Source organism: Lithobates pipiens, unplaced genomic scaffold (assembly GCF_037356315.1).
Source record: "Lithobates pipiens isolate NorthernLeopardFrog02 unplaced genomic scaffold, aLitPip1_a1.2 Scaffold_28, whole genome shotgun sequence".
In the NCBI taxonomy this organism is placed as follows: domain Eukaryota; kingdom Metazoa; phylum Chordata; class Amphibia; order Anura; family Ranidae; genus Lithobates; species Lithobates pipiens.
Window position 1 is genome coordinate 68329150 of NW_027507789.1, and position 15289 is coordinate 68344438.

At 44.2% G+C, this 15289-nt stretch overlaps 1 protein-coding gene across 3 annotated transcripts in view; it reads right to left on the reverse strand.

Annotated features, from left to right (window-relative positions):
* The window catches only part of MLLT6 (MLLT6, PHD finger containing), a 348373-nt gene that overhangs the window by 218629 nt on the left and 114455 nt on the right, over positions 1 to 15289 (reverse strand). For all 3 annotated transcript variants that reach the window (XM_077459374.1, XM_077459376.1, XM_077459373.1), the window contains 2 exons: positions 13945 to 14054; positions 13767 to 13870 (listed from right to left, as the gene is read on the reverse strand). In XM_077459374.1, the coding sequence (XP_077315500.1) occupies positions 13767 to 13870; positions 13945 to 14054 (214 nt within the window). The remainder of the gene's footprint in view (positions 1 to 13766; positions 13871 to 13944; positions 14055 to 15289) is intronic.

Sequence of the window (15289 nt, forward strand, 5' to 3'; positions counted from 1 at the left end):
ATATTTGTAAAAAAAAATTGAAAACATTTATAATTTTCCTTCCAATTCACAATTATGTGTCACTTTGTGTTGGTCTATCACATAAAATCCCAATAAAATACATTTACGTTTTTGGTTGTAAAGTGACCAAATGTGTAAAATTTCAAGGGGTGTGAATACTTTTTCAAGGCACTGTATTTGCAAATATGTGCAGACTGAACCCCTGCTTTAAACGCATACTGTTAGACAGGTTGATTTAGTTGCATGCAGGCTGGTCGGTAAGTAAGCTTGGAATTTTTCCTTGGCTTTGTTTATATAAGTGAAGCACACAGTAGCTAGCTATAGTGTCTGACCACTTGCATTTGGGTAGACGTGACACTCTGGAACTGAAAGTGTTGGGAGAAACAAGGAGAGAGGCGCCTCTTGGTGCATACGTTTAAAATAAGCTTTAATGTACATATAGTAGCCAATTCGCTTTTAGGCAGAATGTGACAGGCATTTATGGCATCAAGACTGTAATATCAAAGTGGCGATCCTGGATCCTGAGCCCTCTTTTCCTTCGTCAGAATGGTCTGGTTGATTAGATGTCCGCCGCTGGATGGAGAGGCCGACTCCGGAAGACAAACTCAGGACGAGGCGTGAGGCACAAGGTACAGCTGGCTGCAGGGGATGACGTCACCAGAAGTGGACGCGTTTCATGAGCATGCGCGCTGAGATGTACTGGCAAACCGCGCTCATTTTTTAACAGTGATAACACCATAAGGAGCCATATACAAAGAGGGTGAGTGGAATAGGGGAAGGGGCCAAGGGGTGGAGATGTAAAACGAATTTCTATACGCAGAATGCAATTCTGGATTTATTAAGACACATGAATAATTATGAATGGGCAAAAAAAGAAGCTAAAATAAAAATACGGGCATGATAAAACAGGAAGGACCAGGCACTAAGGATAATTATTAAGCATATTGTAAAAGGGGTACCTATAAAGTCAAATGACTGGGCAGAATAGTGGATTTAAAAAAACGTTAATTTGAGGACAGGGGATCAGAACAAATGAAATGTAATAATAAACGGAAAATGGGTGGATACTGATAGTAAATATATTCATAAAAATATAAATATAAAATATATAAAAATAATTGACTAAAAGATATATATTAGAAGTCTATATATGGTCAAAAAGTTCAACCTTGGATTTCATCAGACCATAACACATTTTCTCACATGCTTTTTGGAGACTTCAGATGTGTTTCTGCAAAATTTAGCCGGGATTGGATGTTTTTCTTTGCAAGAAAAGGCTTCTGTCTTGCCACTCTGCCCCATAACCCAGACATATGAAGAATACAGTAGATTGTTGTCACATGTACCACACAGCCAGTATTTGCCAGATATTCCTGCAGCTCCCTTAATGTTGCTGTAGGCCTCTTGGCAGACTCCCTGACCAGTTTTCTTCTCATCTTTTCATCAATTTTGGAGGGACGTCCAGTTCTTAGTAATGTTACTGTTGTAGCATATTTTCTCCAAATGATAACTGTCTTCTCTGTGTTCCATTATATATCTAATACCTTGGAAATTCTTTTGTACCCTTTTCCTGACTGATACCTTTTAACAGTGAGGTCACTCTGATACTTTGGAAGCTCTCAGTGGACCATGGTTTTTGCTGTAGGATGTGACTAAGAAAATGTCAGGAAAGGCCTACTAGAACAACTGAATTAAATGATGGCAGGTGTGTACTGACTCCAATGTGAATGTTATTGCTTAATTCTAAACACAGCTACATCCCCACTCAAAAAAGGGTGTGCACACTTATGCAACCGGGTTATTTTATTCCCCCCCCCACCCAAAAGATTTCAATTTGTTTTTCAATTGAGCTGTACAGTTTATAGGTCACATTAAAGGTGGAAAAAGTTCTGAAATGATTTATCTTTGTCTCATTTTTTACATCACAGAAACCTGACATTTTAACAGGGGTGTGTAGACTTTATATACACTGTATGTACTTATACATGTTGATCCTTCTGCAATCTCTTCTCAGGAGAGAATAAATTCAGTTCCTCTATTATTTCCTCAATGACCCTTATCAGTTTGGTTGCCCTTCTCTGCACTTTCTCTAGTTCCCCAATATCCTTTTTGAGAACTGGTGCCCAATACTGATCGCATATTCCAGATGAGGTCTTATTGATGATTTGTTCAGGGGTAAAATTCTCTCTCTCTCGTCTATACATTTCTTAACACAAGAGAGGATTTTTCTAGCTTTGGAAACTGCTGCTTGGCATTACATGCCCGTTATTAAGCTTATGATCTAGCAGAACACCCAGATGCTTCTCCACCATTGATACCCCCAGTTGTACTCCCCCTAGTACGTATGATGCATGCATATTCTTAGTCCCCAACTGCATAACTTAACATTTATCAACGTTAAACCTTATCTGCCACATAGTTGCCCAATTAAACAGTGCATTGAGGTCAGCTTGTAAGTTGATGTCCTGTAAGGATTTTATTCCACTGCATAGCTTGGTGTCTTCTGCAATGACTGAAATGGTTCTTTTAATCCCAGATCCCATATAATTTATAAATATATTAAAAAGCAAGGGTCCCAATACTGAACCTTGGGGTATACCACTAAGAAACCTAGACCCCAGGGAATACCCAAAAGGTGTCTGCAACTGCCAGAGAGCGAGAGAGAAGAAGCGCTGGAGTGGGGTATGTAAGCAACTGTGATAGCTCTGTGAGCTGTCCTCTTTTATAATCAAATGTTGCATTACAGTAAATTGAGGCTAGTATCCAGGGCCAAAGCTGGGGGGGAGGGCACCTACCCCAAGGGCCTTTTTGAGTGGGGTGCTGGCAATGTGGCTTGGCCATGGATGTGTAGAGTGCACAGACTGTGAGCTCTGCCGTACTGGGCTGCCTACTTGGCTACACACAGACCAACTTCTCCTCAGATTTCATGCCCAAATGGGAACAGCACTGGATCTCTTCTCCCCACACACCGCCACACACCGCCACAACACCAGCCGACCCTCCTGCAGCCACCAGCATAAAGGACATGTGCTCTAGTACATTCGGGAGCACAGACAGACTCCCCCTTTCCCCACGATAAACCCACAGCAAGTAGACAGCTCTGCTCTCTCATTAGCAGCAGCCGGCTCCAGCATCTCTGTCTCTTCCAGTGGTGCAGCTCCTGCTCAGTCTGGTAAGCAACCTCCTGACACTGCCCTGCAGTTAACACTTTCAGTTCCAAAAAATAACAAGTAGAGGTGCAAGACTTAGGCCACCTGCCCACGGACGTTTTTATGGCCGCTTTTTTAAGTGTTTTTTTGCAGCTTAAAAACGCCTCTCCATGTTAGCCTATGGCCTCATGCCCACCGTGGCGTTTTTGAGCAGTAAAGGGTCTTGTATGGATTTTGGGGGGGCCCCTACCCCTTTTTAAAAAAAAAATTGGTTTGGGGTTCCCCTAATATTCATACCAGACCCAAAGGGCCTGGTAATGGACTGGGGGGAACCCATGCTGTTTTTTTCAATGAGTTTTATCTATATTGCCAAGACCCGAAAATTCATAACAGCCGCAATCAGTTTTCAATTACCCTTTTCCTTCAGAAATGTATTTTTGTTGTGGTACTGTTCTAAACATGGGAAAACTGGGCCACTTTACAGGCATACTATAGACACCCCCCAGGCACGATATTTATAGGAACATTTCATTTTTATTGTTTCACTTTAAGCATTATTAAAATCACTGCTCCCGAAAAAACTGCAGTTTGTAAAACTTCTTTTTGCATTGATACATGTCCCCTGGGGCAGGATCTGGGTCCCCAAACACTTTCTATGGCAATAACTTGCATATAAGCCTTTAAAATTAGCACTTTTGATTTCTCATGTTCTTGTCCCATAGAATAACGGTGTTCGTCCAAATTTTTTGCCTGTTCACAAGTTCTGGTGCGAACCGAACCGGCTCATCCTTATTTATAACATTTGTATCATGTGCTTTTTCTGGATTTTTGGTTGATATGCTGTCTCTATTACTTCAAATACACCTATGATAAGAATTATAGACCCTTCATTTCTTTGTAAGTGGGCAAACTTACAAAATCTGCAAGGGATCAAACAATTATTTTCCTGACTATACATGCATACATACACACACACAGTATATACACATGCATACACACACTTGTGTTACCTCTGGCAGAATTTGTAAAATGTTAGCCATTTTCACTGGGCCAACCACAAAACAGTCCCTTACAAAATGTCAAATAGCACATAGAAAATCTTCAAAACTCACAGCCATAAAGTCAACAAGGCCTATAAAGAAAAACACACTATCAGTAACATCTTTGCTGCTTTTGGGGTTCTGTGAGCTACAGTGGAACAAGCAATTTAGTCAAGATTGATAGTAAGTTGAATGCAGCATATTATCAGTCTATATTGGAGGTAAATTTGCATTCACTATCAAAGATGCTGTGCTTGGGATGTACGTGATCTTTCCAACATGGCAATGATCTGAAAGTTACGGCCAAATGAACCCCTCGGTGGCTACAGTAGAAAATATAAAGGTTCTGAATGAGACATCAGAATCTCCTGATCTCAACTGCAAGTCACTTTGGGGGATCTTAAAAGAGGTATAGGCAAAGTAGGCCGCAGGAGTGCACTTAGTTCTGCTCTCCTATGACCCATAATTAGCCGACAGCAGGCTAAAGCCCACTGTCAGCTTACATCACAGAGCCACACCCGACTCTGGAGCAAACCTGACAATGTTGGGATCCACCCAGATGCTTTACAGGCAGTTAGGGACCAGACTCTCACTGTGCCACTAAGAGCCTGAGCCAGCTGCTCAACAACCCTGCCCTGCAGCAAAGCACAGAGCAGAACAGAGGACAGAGAGGTGACAGTCTCCACTTTCTATGCAGAGCAGACCTGAGAACTGAGCGATTACCGGTCACGTGGGTTGGGGACAGCTTGCCACATCAGGATCGATGCTGCAGTAGGTATGTATGTTTATTTTGTTATATTCACAAGCTTCTCCTTTAAATATGCATTTCAGGCCAGACAACAAAAGAATTTACAGAACTTGGATGCTTTTTGGCGATAAGAATTTGCGGCTTTATCATATGAGAAAATAAAGGGCCTGATTTACAAGTATCACAAAAGTCTGCAAGCCATCTTAAATGCTAAAGGGGGCAATACAGGAAATAGAGTACATAGTGTATACAAACTTCTGAAAAGGAAATTTCTTTTCTTGATATGGTATTTTCAACGATTGTGCTATTCTGTTAAACCTAATAGTTTAATTTGAATCACATTAAAATTTAAGGGCCTATTCACAACACTTGCGGTGCGGGAAATGCCTGATAAAACTTTGAAGCGATTTGCTTCAAATTAAAGCAATGCGGAAAATGTGCTGCCCTCTTTAGACATGTGCCAGTGCAATTTAATTGGTAAGGGGAACTACTACGCGACTTGCAAACATGGGTGTGTATGGGGCCACCAAAACGCATGTGGTTTGATGCGGTGCAATTTTAAAAATCATGCCTGCCTTACTTTTTGCGTGTTACCATGCATTTGGTAGCCCACTTAAACTAGGAGTAAACTCCCATGTATGATTTTTACCTAAAGGTAAGCCTATAATAAGTCTTACCTATAGATACTTATAGATACTATATATATCTTCTAAACGTACATCATTTAGGAGATATTTACTTTAGATGCAGCCGGTGAGGTTCCTGGCACATACACTCTGAAGGAATGGTATAACTGTGCCATTCCTTCAGAACCATGCCGCAAACAGCAACTCCCCTGTGCATGAGTGGGAGTGACATCATCGCCGACTTAGCCATTCATATGGCCAAAGCCCAGGAGGAAGACCAGGTGAAGACCGCTTCAAGGGTGACAGAGTGACACTGGAGGGCTTTGTTTTCAGGTAAGTCTGTCATAACCTACTACTATGCGATGCATACCAGTACATTATGACTTAAACTGCCCGGGGGCCTGTTTTTTTTTTTGTTTGGACGTGGTTTACCACTGCTTTAAATGAATAGGCTGTCGAGAACGCATTTATTCTGGTGTAAACCAGACCCACTTCCAGCCCAAGTCCAGTTTGGCATTCCTCTAATACATGTAAAAATCATATTTCTTGATCATACATCACGGGACACAGGAGCTTCATTACATAGTGGGTTATATAGGCACCTCTGGTGATTGGACACTGGTTAACCCCAATTAAGGAGAATTCCTCCCCTATATAACCCCTCCCATATGGGAGGCACCTCAGCTTTTTCGGGAGTGTCTATGGTGGTTGGTCACGTATAACGTGCTATGAAGAAAGCTCTGTGCAGGTCCCTGCGGGGGCCTAAGGGCTACAACAAACCGGATCCATATCTCGGGCCGATATTTGACTCCCAAGATGGTATGGTACCCGGGCCTCGTCATCCGAAGAAATGAGGTTTGGCCTGTAAGTCCTCTCCATTGGAAGACTGGGCTCTGGGAAAACCAGACTTGGTGTACTGTTTACACAGAGCGCACGAAAGTTTCTGGCAGAGTCTTTTACATGGTCCAGGTAGGAGGTTCTTCTCAGAAAGAACCCCAAAAAAACCTGAAGGTTGGCACAACTCTGCCCGCCGTGATGGGTGAAGGCTGGAATCTGCCTGTTTTCAGCAATTCCTGCGGCGAGGACAGGTAAGGGAAGTTAATCCTATATATAATTATATGATGGATTTCTTCATTTTGAGTAGTTGTATGTCTTACCTGGTTTCCACCACTAGAGGGAGTAAGAGCAGCCTGATGCAAACTTACATGCCTTTTCAGTACACACGCTCAGTGAAGCCTGGTTCTCCAGCTGTCTCACATCTCCACTGCAATCCCTGCCACAATAGAGATAACACAGGGGTCCCACGCAGCTCCGATGGAGTTTCACTCCCCCCCCCCCCCCCGGATTCCTCGGTCCTCGTGCACGCGTGCCGGGCGCGCTCCCGGCCTAATGGAGGAGGGGGGAGTGTGGTTGTGAGCCGTGCACGGCGCTGTACTGCGCAGGCGGCAGATTTAAAAAGCCCAGAGCGTCATGGGGCTGTAAGTGGAGACAAAGGAGCTGTGGGCAGTAAGCATCCCAAGGGATTGGATCCAGGCAAACCTTAGACACCTACTCAGCATCAGGTTGTGCAGTTTAAGCATATATATTTATTGTGAGACTTTAAGCACAACAGTGATTGCACTTTGTACTAGTACCTCTGCTTTGTAGCTTAGGACTATGTCTCCTCGTAGGAGGGTCTCAGGGGGAGGTAACAAGGGCACTGGTAAATCACCGCCTAGCTCCAGGGGTTCTAAAAATGCCTGTAAGTTACCATCCCCCCCTGCAAGACTGGAGCCAGCCTCTCAGGACGAGTCAGTGCCCCTGTCAGGTTTTGCAGCCTCTCCTAATGTGTCAGCCCCGGTATATGTCACTTAGGACTCCCTTAGGGCTACATTGGAGGGTTTTGAAGGGAGAATCATTAATTTTATTTCTGCTTCCCTGAAAGATAGCAGGAAAAAGGGTAGATCCCCTCCCTCTGCTGAGATTCCTCTCTCAGATGATTCTTCTGACAATGAGGAGAGATCCCTATCTTGGGACAGGGATCTTGAGCAGTCGGAAGAATCAGAGGAAGAGGAGAGAGTCCCCCCTCCCAGGCACTCAGAAAACAGGTGCAGTAATATACTGAATTGGTGCGTACCACATTCAAAATGCCTGCTGCTGAAGTCGCTACGTCCTCTGTTTCTTCCCTGGGAGTCAGGAAAGTCCCACAGACTGTTTTTTCCTTTCCAATTCATCCCTTAATGGATAAATTGATGTATGAGGATTGGGGACATCCCAATAAACTGTTTACTCCTCCTAAAAGGTTTTCTATGCATTATCCTCTGGAGGAAAGTTTCACCAAGAAGTGGGGGGTCCCATCCGTCGATGCGGTTGTTTCTTGCGTGAATAAAAACCTGACTTGTCCGTTGGATAATGCTCAGGTATTTAAAGATCCAACTGATAAGAAGTTGGAAACCTTATTAACAGCCTCCTTTTCCATGACTGGCGCTGTAGTGCAACCTACAGTCGCAGCCGTGGGGTTGTGTCAGTTCCTCAAGGAACAGGTTAAGCAGATGCTTGGCCTCCTTCCCAGTGAGGAAGTAGAGAATTATGCAGAAATACCTAAAATTCTGTGTTTCATGATTGATGCGATTTTGGATTCTGTCCAACAAGCATCTTGTTTGTCTCTCCTGTTGGTGCACATGCGAAGGGCCCTATGGCTAAAGAATTGGGCAGCTGAGCTGTCATGCAAGAAGCATTTGATTGGGTTCCCGTTTAAAGGGGAACGTTTGTTTGGAGAAGAATTAGACAAATTCGTCCAAAAAATTTCATGGGGTAAACCTACTCTCCTTCCAGTCAAAAGGAGCAAACGTCCATCATTTAGGTGTGCTCTCTCTACCGGAGCATCAAGCTCTAAGCAGTGGCGACGCCCTTCTCAACCCTCCTCTACAGGAAAGACTCAGGGCCGGGCCCAGGGACAGAAAAAGACTTGGGGGCGAAAGCCTGCCAAGCAGAGCCCAAAAGCTTCCTTGTGAAGGGGTGCCCCCGCTCGGCCGAGTGGGGGGAAGGCTCTTGCAGTTTGCAGGAGCCTGGTGGAAAGAGATCCGGGACAAGTGGGTGATCTCTTCGGTATCTCTGGGCTACAGGCTAGAGTTTCAGGAGATTCCACCTTCTCGCTTTCTAAGGTCAAGGATCCCCAGGGATCCAGTAAAGCAAAAACCGCTATTTCTGGCCTTAGATCACGTACTATCCCAGGGGGTGATAGTAAAAGTGGACCCAAAAGAACAGGGCTCAGGGTTTAACTCAAATCTCTTCACCGTTCAGAATGCCAAATGGAGGTGTCAGACCTATCCTGGATCTGAACTGGTTTTTACGCATTCCGGTCCTTCCGAATGCAGTCAATTCGCACTGTGGTCTCCTCCCTGCAAGGGGGAGAGTTTATGACATCAATAGACATCAAGGATGCATATCTCCATGTGCCAATTTTTCCCGCACACCAAAAGTATCTAAGGTTCACGGTAGAGCGGCGCCATTTTCAATTTGTGGCCTTGCCGTTCGGGCTTGCTACAGCCCCTCGAGTCTTCACAAAGATTCTGGACCCTCTCTTGGCAAACCTAAGAGCTCAGGGTATAGCCATCATGGCTTATCTAGACGATTTGCTTCTCATGGAGAAAACAGTAGCGTTCCTGAACCACAGCGTTATCAGAACGCTAGAACACCAGAAACGCCTAGGTTGGATTATAAACCTAGAAAACTCATCCCTACAGCCTGCCACCAGGTTGGAATACCTGGGTATGATCATCGACACCGCTCAGGGAAAGGTGTTTCTTCCAAGACCAAAAGCCTTGGCCATTGGGGATCTGGTGCGCCTAATTCTGGGCAGGAGATCTTCCCCCATTCGATTGTGCATGAGACTGTTATGGCAAATGGTCGCCTCCTTCGAGGCCGTTCCATTTGCCCAGTTCCATTTAAGGCCTCTGCAGAGATGCATCCTTGCGGCTTGGAACAGGAAGCCCCAATCCTTGGATCTTCCTATGCGTCTATCCCCAGGGACACGCAAGAGTCTTGTCTGGTGGTTACAAACCAAGAATTTGCTGAAGGGCAAAACCTTTCTTCCTCTTCCATGGAAGATTATCACGACAGATGCCAGCCTGACAGGCTGGGGAGCAGTGTTAGAGGAGACGTGCTCGCAGGGGAAATGGTCTGCGATCGAGAAGCTATTGCCCATAAATGTCTTGGAGATACAGGCAGTTTATATGGCTCTCATAAAGTGGTCTTACAGACTACGGGGTCTCCCGGTTCGGGTTCAGTCTGACAATGCCACAGCAGTGGCCTATATCAATCACCAAGGTGGTACCAGGAGTCTGGTCGCACAAAAAGAGGTGAATCGCATACTTGTCTGGGCAGAAAAGCATGTTCCGTGTCTTTCTGCAGTCTTCATTCCAGGAGTGGAAAATTGGCAGGCGGATTTTCCGAGCCGCCAGCAGTTGTGCCCAGGAGAATGGGCTCTGCACCCCGACGTGTTTCGGAACATATGTCACAGGTGGGGTACTCCAGACGTAGATCTGTTTGCATCCAGGTTCAACAGGAAACTGGACAATTTTGTGTCAAGGACAAGAGATGCACTTGCTCAGGGGTCAGATGCTCTGACAGTTCCCTGGGATCAGTACAATCTGATTTATGCCTTCCCCCCGTGCCCGCTTCTGTCGCGGTTCCTGAGAAGAGTCAAGAGGGAGACAAAATCAGTCCTTTTGGTAGCCCCGGCTTGGCCCAGGCGACCGTGGTACGCAGAGATCATGAAGTTGGCAGTAGGCAGGCCATGGATCCTCCCTCTCCGGCCAGATCTGCTCTCACAGGGTCCAATTTACCATCCTGCTTTACACAGTCTGAATTTGACGGTTTGGCTGCTGAGACCCACATTCTGAGAGACCGTGGCCTTTCTGGGACAGTCCTTTCTACTCTGGTCAATGCCAGAAAACCGGCCTCCAGGCTTATTTATTACAAAATCTGGAGGGCATATGTTTCCTGGTGTGAACTCAGGGAATGGCATCCTAGAAAGTATGTCATTAGCAGGATCTTGGCCTTTCTCCAGTCAGGCCTAGAAATGAATTTGCCCATAAGCACTATCAATGTGCAGATTTCGGCCTTGTCAGTGCTTTTTCAGAAGCCACTTGCATCGCATTCCCTGGTACGGGCTTTCATCCAGGGGGCCATGTGGATAAGATCGCCAGTCAAACCTCCAGTATGCCCATGGGATCGGAATTTGGTTCTCTCGGCTTTGCAGGGGCAACCATTTGAACCTTTGCATCTGGCTTCATTAGTTCTCCTGACTAAAAAATTGGTTTTCTTGGTAGCCATATCCACGGCTAGAAGAGCATCAGAGCTAGCAGCTCTTTCCAGCAAGGAGCCGTATCTAATTATTCATAAGGACCGGGTGGTCATGCGTCCCAACAGGTCCTTTCTACCTAAGGTGGTTTCGGGATTCCATTTGAATCAAGATGTAATCCTACCATCCTTTTTTCCGGACCACAATCCGCAGAAGAAGAATCTTTGCACACTTTGGATGTGGTTAGAGCAATCAGTATATATCTTCAAGCAACTGCTCAGATAAGGAAAACTGATTGCTTATTTATTTTGCCGGAAGGCCCTAGGAAGGGCCAGGCGGCGTCAAAATCCACTCTCTCAAGGTGGATTAGACAGGTTATTTCTCAAGCCTATAGTGTTAAAGGGAAAATCCCTCCTTGTGAAAGTGAAAGCGCACTCTACTAGGGCTGTAAGTGCTTCTTGGGCAGTGCATCACCAGGCCTCCCTGGCTCAGATCTGTAAGGCTGCAACTTGGTCATCAGTCCACACATTCACCAGATTCTATCAGGTGGATGTCAGAGGGCAAGAGGATATCGCCTTTGGGCGCAGTGTACTGCAGGCTGCAGTTTAAGTCCTCCGGTCCCTGGCGGTCTATAATTATGATCTGCGTCTCCCTCCCCTCAATCTGAGCATTGCTTTGGGACATCCCACTATGTAATGAAGCTCCTGTGTCCCGTGATGTATGATCAAGAAAATGGGATTTTTATATACAGCTTACCTGTAAAATCCTTTTCTTGAGAGTACATCACGGGACACAAGGCTCCCGCCCCTCTTGGGTTTTACGTGGTTTCTTATTGCTTTGCTACAAAACTGAGGTGCCTCCCATATGGGAGGGGTTATATAGGGGAGGAATTCTCCTTAATTGGGGTTAACCAGTGTCCAATCACCAGAGGTGCCTATATAACCCACTATGTAATGAAGCTCCTGTGTCCCGTGATGTACTCTCAAGAAAAGGATTTTACAGGTAAGCTGTATGTAAAAATCCCTTTTTTTTTTTGCTAGAAATTTTTTTTTCAAACGTGATTTCATGAATTAAAAAAACCAAACCACAATATTTACCCCAATTTTTTTTTGATAATGTGAAAGATTATGTTACGCCGCGTTAACAAATACCTAACAACAGGTCATGCTTTAAAATTGCGTACACTCATGGAATAGATTTGGTACTTAAAAATCGCCATAGGAAACGCTTTAAACTTTTTTTAAAGTTACAAGTTTAGAGTAAGGTCCCTTTTACACATGCAGACAGTATGTCCGTATTTCATCCATCCGTTTGCGGAGGAAATACGGACATACATGCATTCCTATGGGATAGCGGGTGTCTGCGGATGAACATCCGCAGACACCCGCTATTGTCCGCCTCCGCAAATTGTCCGATTCTGCAGAGAGAGGAAAATCCTATTTTTCTATCCGTCTGCAGAGCGGATCGGATGAACACGGACAGACGGTCCGTGCTCATCCGATCCCCATAGAGGAGAGCGGAGAGCTGACAGGGCGGTCCCTGCACAGTGTGCCGGGACCGCCCTGTCTGCTGCCGACTCAGCTGGGACAACTGAGCGATCTCCGCTGAGCAAGCGGATCATCACGGGGCGGATCATTACTGATCCGTCCCGTGTGAAAGGGGCCTTACAGAAGAGGTCTTGTGCTAGAATTATTGCTCTCGTTCTAACGTTCGGAGCCATACCTCACATGTGTAGTTTGAACGCAGTTTACATATTGGGGTGCAACCTATATCAGCGCTCGCTTCTGCGCGTGAGCACGACGCTTTAAAAAAAATATATTTTTAATTTTTTTTTTTTAATGTTACACTTTCACTTAAATTTTTTATTATTTGATCACTTTTATTCCTATTACAAGGACTGTAAACATCCCTTGTAATAGGAATAGGACATGACAAGTCCCCACATCTCACCTCTGAAATCCGGAGAAAAAAAAGGCTTTCCAGCTAAAAAAAAAAAGGCAGTGTTTTACATCTGTTTTACATCTGCCGGCGCCGGAGGAGATGTCATTTTGGTCTCCGAGGGTCATAGAAATGGCCAGGAATCATCTGGTCCCTGGCCAGCTCTATGCTAAACCATTGCCTCCAGGAGATTCATTCTCCAGCTCTTCGATCGAACGGGAGAGACAAGAAAAGCTCGCTAAGATGGCTTTTACATGTGAGGGAATCGCTGGCTGAAAAAAAAGGATATCTGGATGATGCCTGCAGCTGCAGGCATCATATCCCACCTAAGTTCCAGGACGTCATATCCACCTATGGTTAAGTGGTTAAAGTAAAGGCAAAATTTTTTCTTTTAGTTCTGAACAGTGGAGAGGGATTAGAACATCTTTCTGTTTGTGCCCCTGTTAGGGCAATTTGTAAGCATTTCCTCTGACTTTCTGTTTTGGAAATGGAACAGGTCGTGAAGGGAAATCACCCCAATGGGAAATCACAGATGGTAAAAAAAACTGACACAAAGATTTTGCCTATAGTTCTACTTTAAAGTAATGTGTTCTGTCTAGTCACTCATGTTTTCTTAAAAGATGGTCCACATCTCACAAATTCCGCCAGTCATGTAAATGAATGGGCACAACTCTGTGTGTGTGTGTAATATAAATATAAATTATATATATATATATATATATATATATATATATATAAAATATTAGATAGACATGCATGCACACACATATATACAGTATACTTGCCACAATTCAAGATTGAAATGGATTCGATTTGACTCGGTAACGGATCTACTCCTTTATAGGCTGTTTAATTTTACCAAAAATCATGCAATATGGGTATACTGACTCCAGCTATAACATCTGTGTCAATATTTTATTTATCTAGTATTTAATTTATATTCAGGGCCAACGAAATTGACAGTGTAGTTGTACCACCTACCATGTCACGTGAAATGCTTGCCGACAGCCATGCCGATTACAGGTCATACAGGCCCCAGAGGCGGCCCTGCTCTCTCGGCCCTGTTCTTCACAGATGTAGCATGTCTGTGGGATGAACTACAATCAGACTGAAGGTATCCTGGTTACATTTTATAAATAATATTACAATAAAATGTTACCTTATTAAATCGATCATGGGGCACATATTGCAGGACAATAGGCTCCATTGTCAGAACATTGGCAAACTGAACCTCTGGGATGTACAGTGCACATACCACATGTGCCCAACCTAAAAAAGTGCCAAAATGAAAAATATCTTTTACTCATTTACTTCAAATAGCTTACTACTATAGCTTTGCTACTACAGAGTAAAAAAAATAAAATAAAACATACTGTAAATAAGAACACAGAAAATAGGCAAAGTTTTTTTTTTTTGTTTTGCTTTTTTAAAACAAACATGTCATACTTACCTCCTCTGTGCAGTTGGTTTTGCACAGAGTGGCCCGATCCTCCTCCTCTGGGGTCCCTCAGCAGTGCTCCTGGCTCCTCCTCTTCTCGAGTGCCCTGTCAGAGAAGCGCACTCCCTCGAGGCTCCCGTGTCCTGCTGCTGCGTCTATTGACACAGACAGCAGGACTTTGCTCCACCCCCGGCTCCCGCGTCAATGGAGCCAATGGCTGCTATCAATCTATCCAATCAGGATCCGAGACACCATCTGGAGTGGGTGTGCTTGTCCCTAGTGCAGGAACGATCGGGCTCAGGTAAGTAAAAGGGGGGATTTGGGGGGGCTGGTGCACCACAATAGTTTTTTTACCTCAATGCATAGAATGCATTGAGGTGAATAACCACGAGGGTGTACAACCCCTTTACCTCTCAATATAACTTACAGTGCTACTGTAACAGGCAAACGGCACAGATGCACACAAAATTAGATAACCTTGACATGCCGTATATAAAATATAAGAAATTCTTCATCAATAGAATTACCACATACAGTGACTACCTTTCCTAATTATCTGTTAAAGCGTATCCAAATTTAGGAAATAAAATTTAATAGATTGCAACTTACCAGTCATTAGATGTGCATTGGTTTTTAGTTTTTCATGATTTTTGTTTTTTATATTCATCTGGTGATAATGACAGTAACACATGTTCTGTTCTAGGGTGACAACACTAACGTATCATACTATATATATGGAAGAGCAGCACAAAAAGACATTTTCTCCTCCTCTCTTCTCCACAACATAGGAGAAGAGGTGTTCTGTAGTCTGCAGAAATAGCTGGGAACTATGCTAACTGATAATAATGCAGCACAGACAGAGCAAAAGGTATTCTTTGCATTTATTTCACATTGACAGGTATTCTTTGCATTTATTTCACATATATAACAAAGTTGGGTTGATTTACCAAAGGCAAAAAGACTGCACTTTTCAAGTGCAGTTGCACTAATTTTCCCCAGAACTCAGTGAATGTGTTGAAGCTTCACTTTGTAAAGAATACCCAAACAGGCATAAGAAAAACAAAAA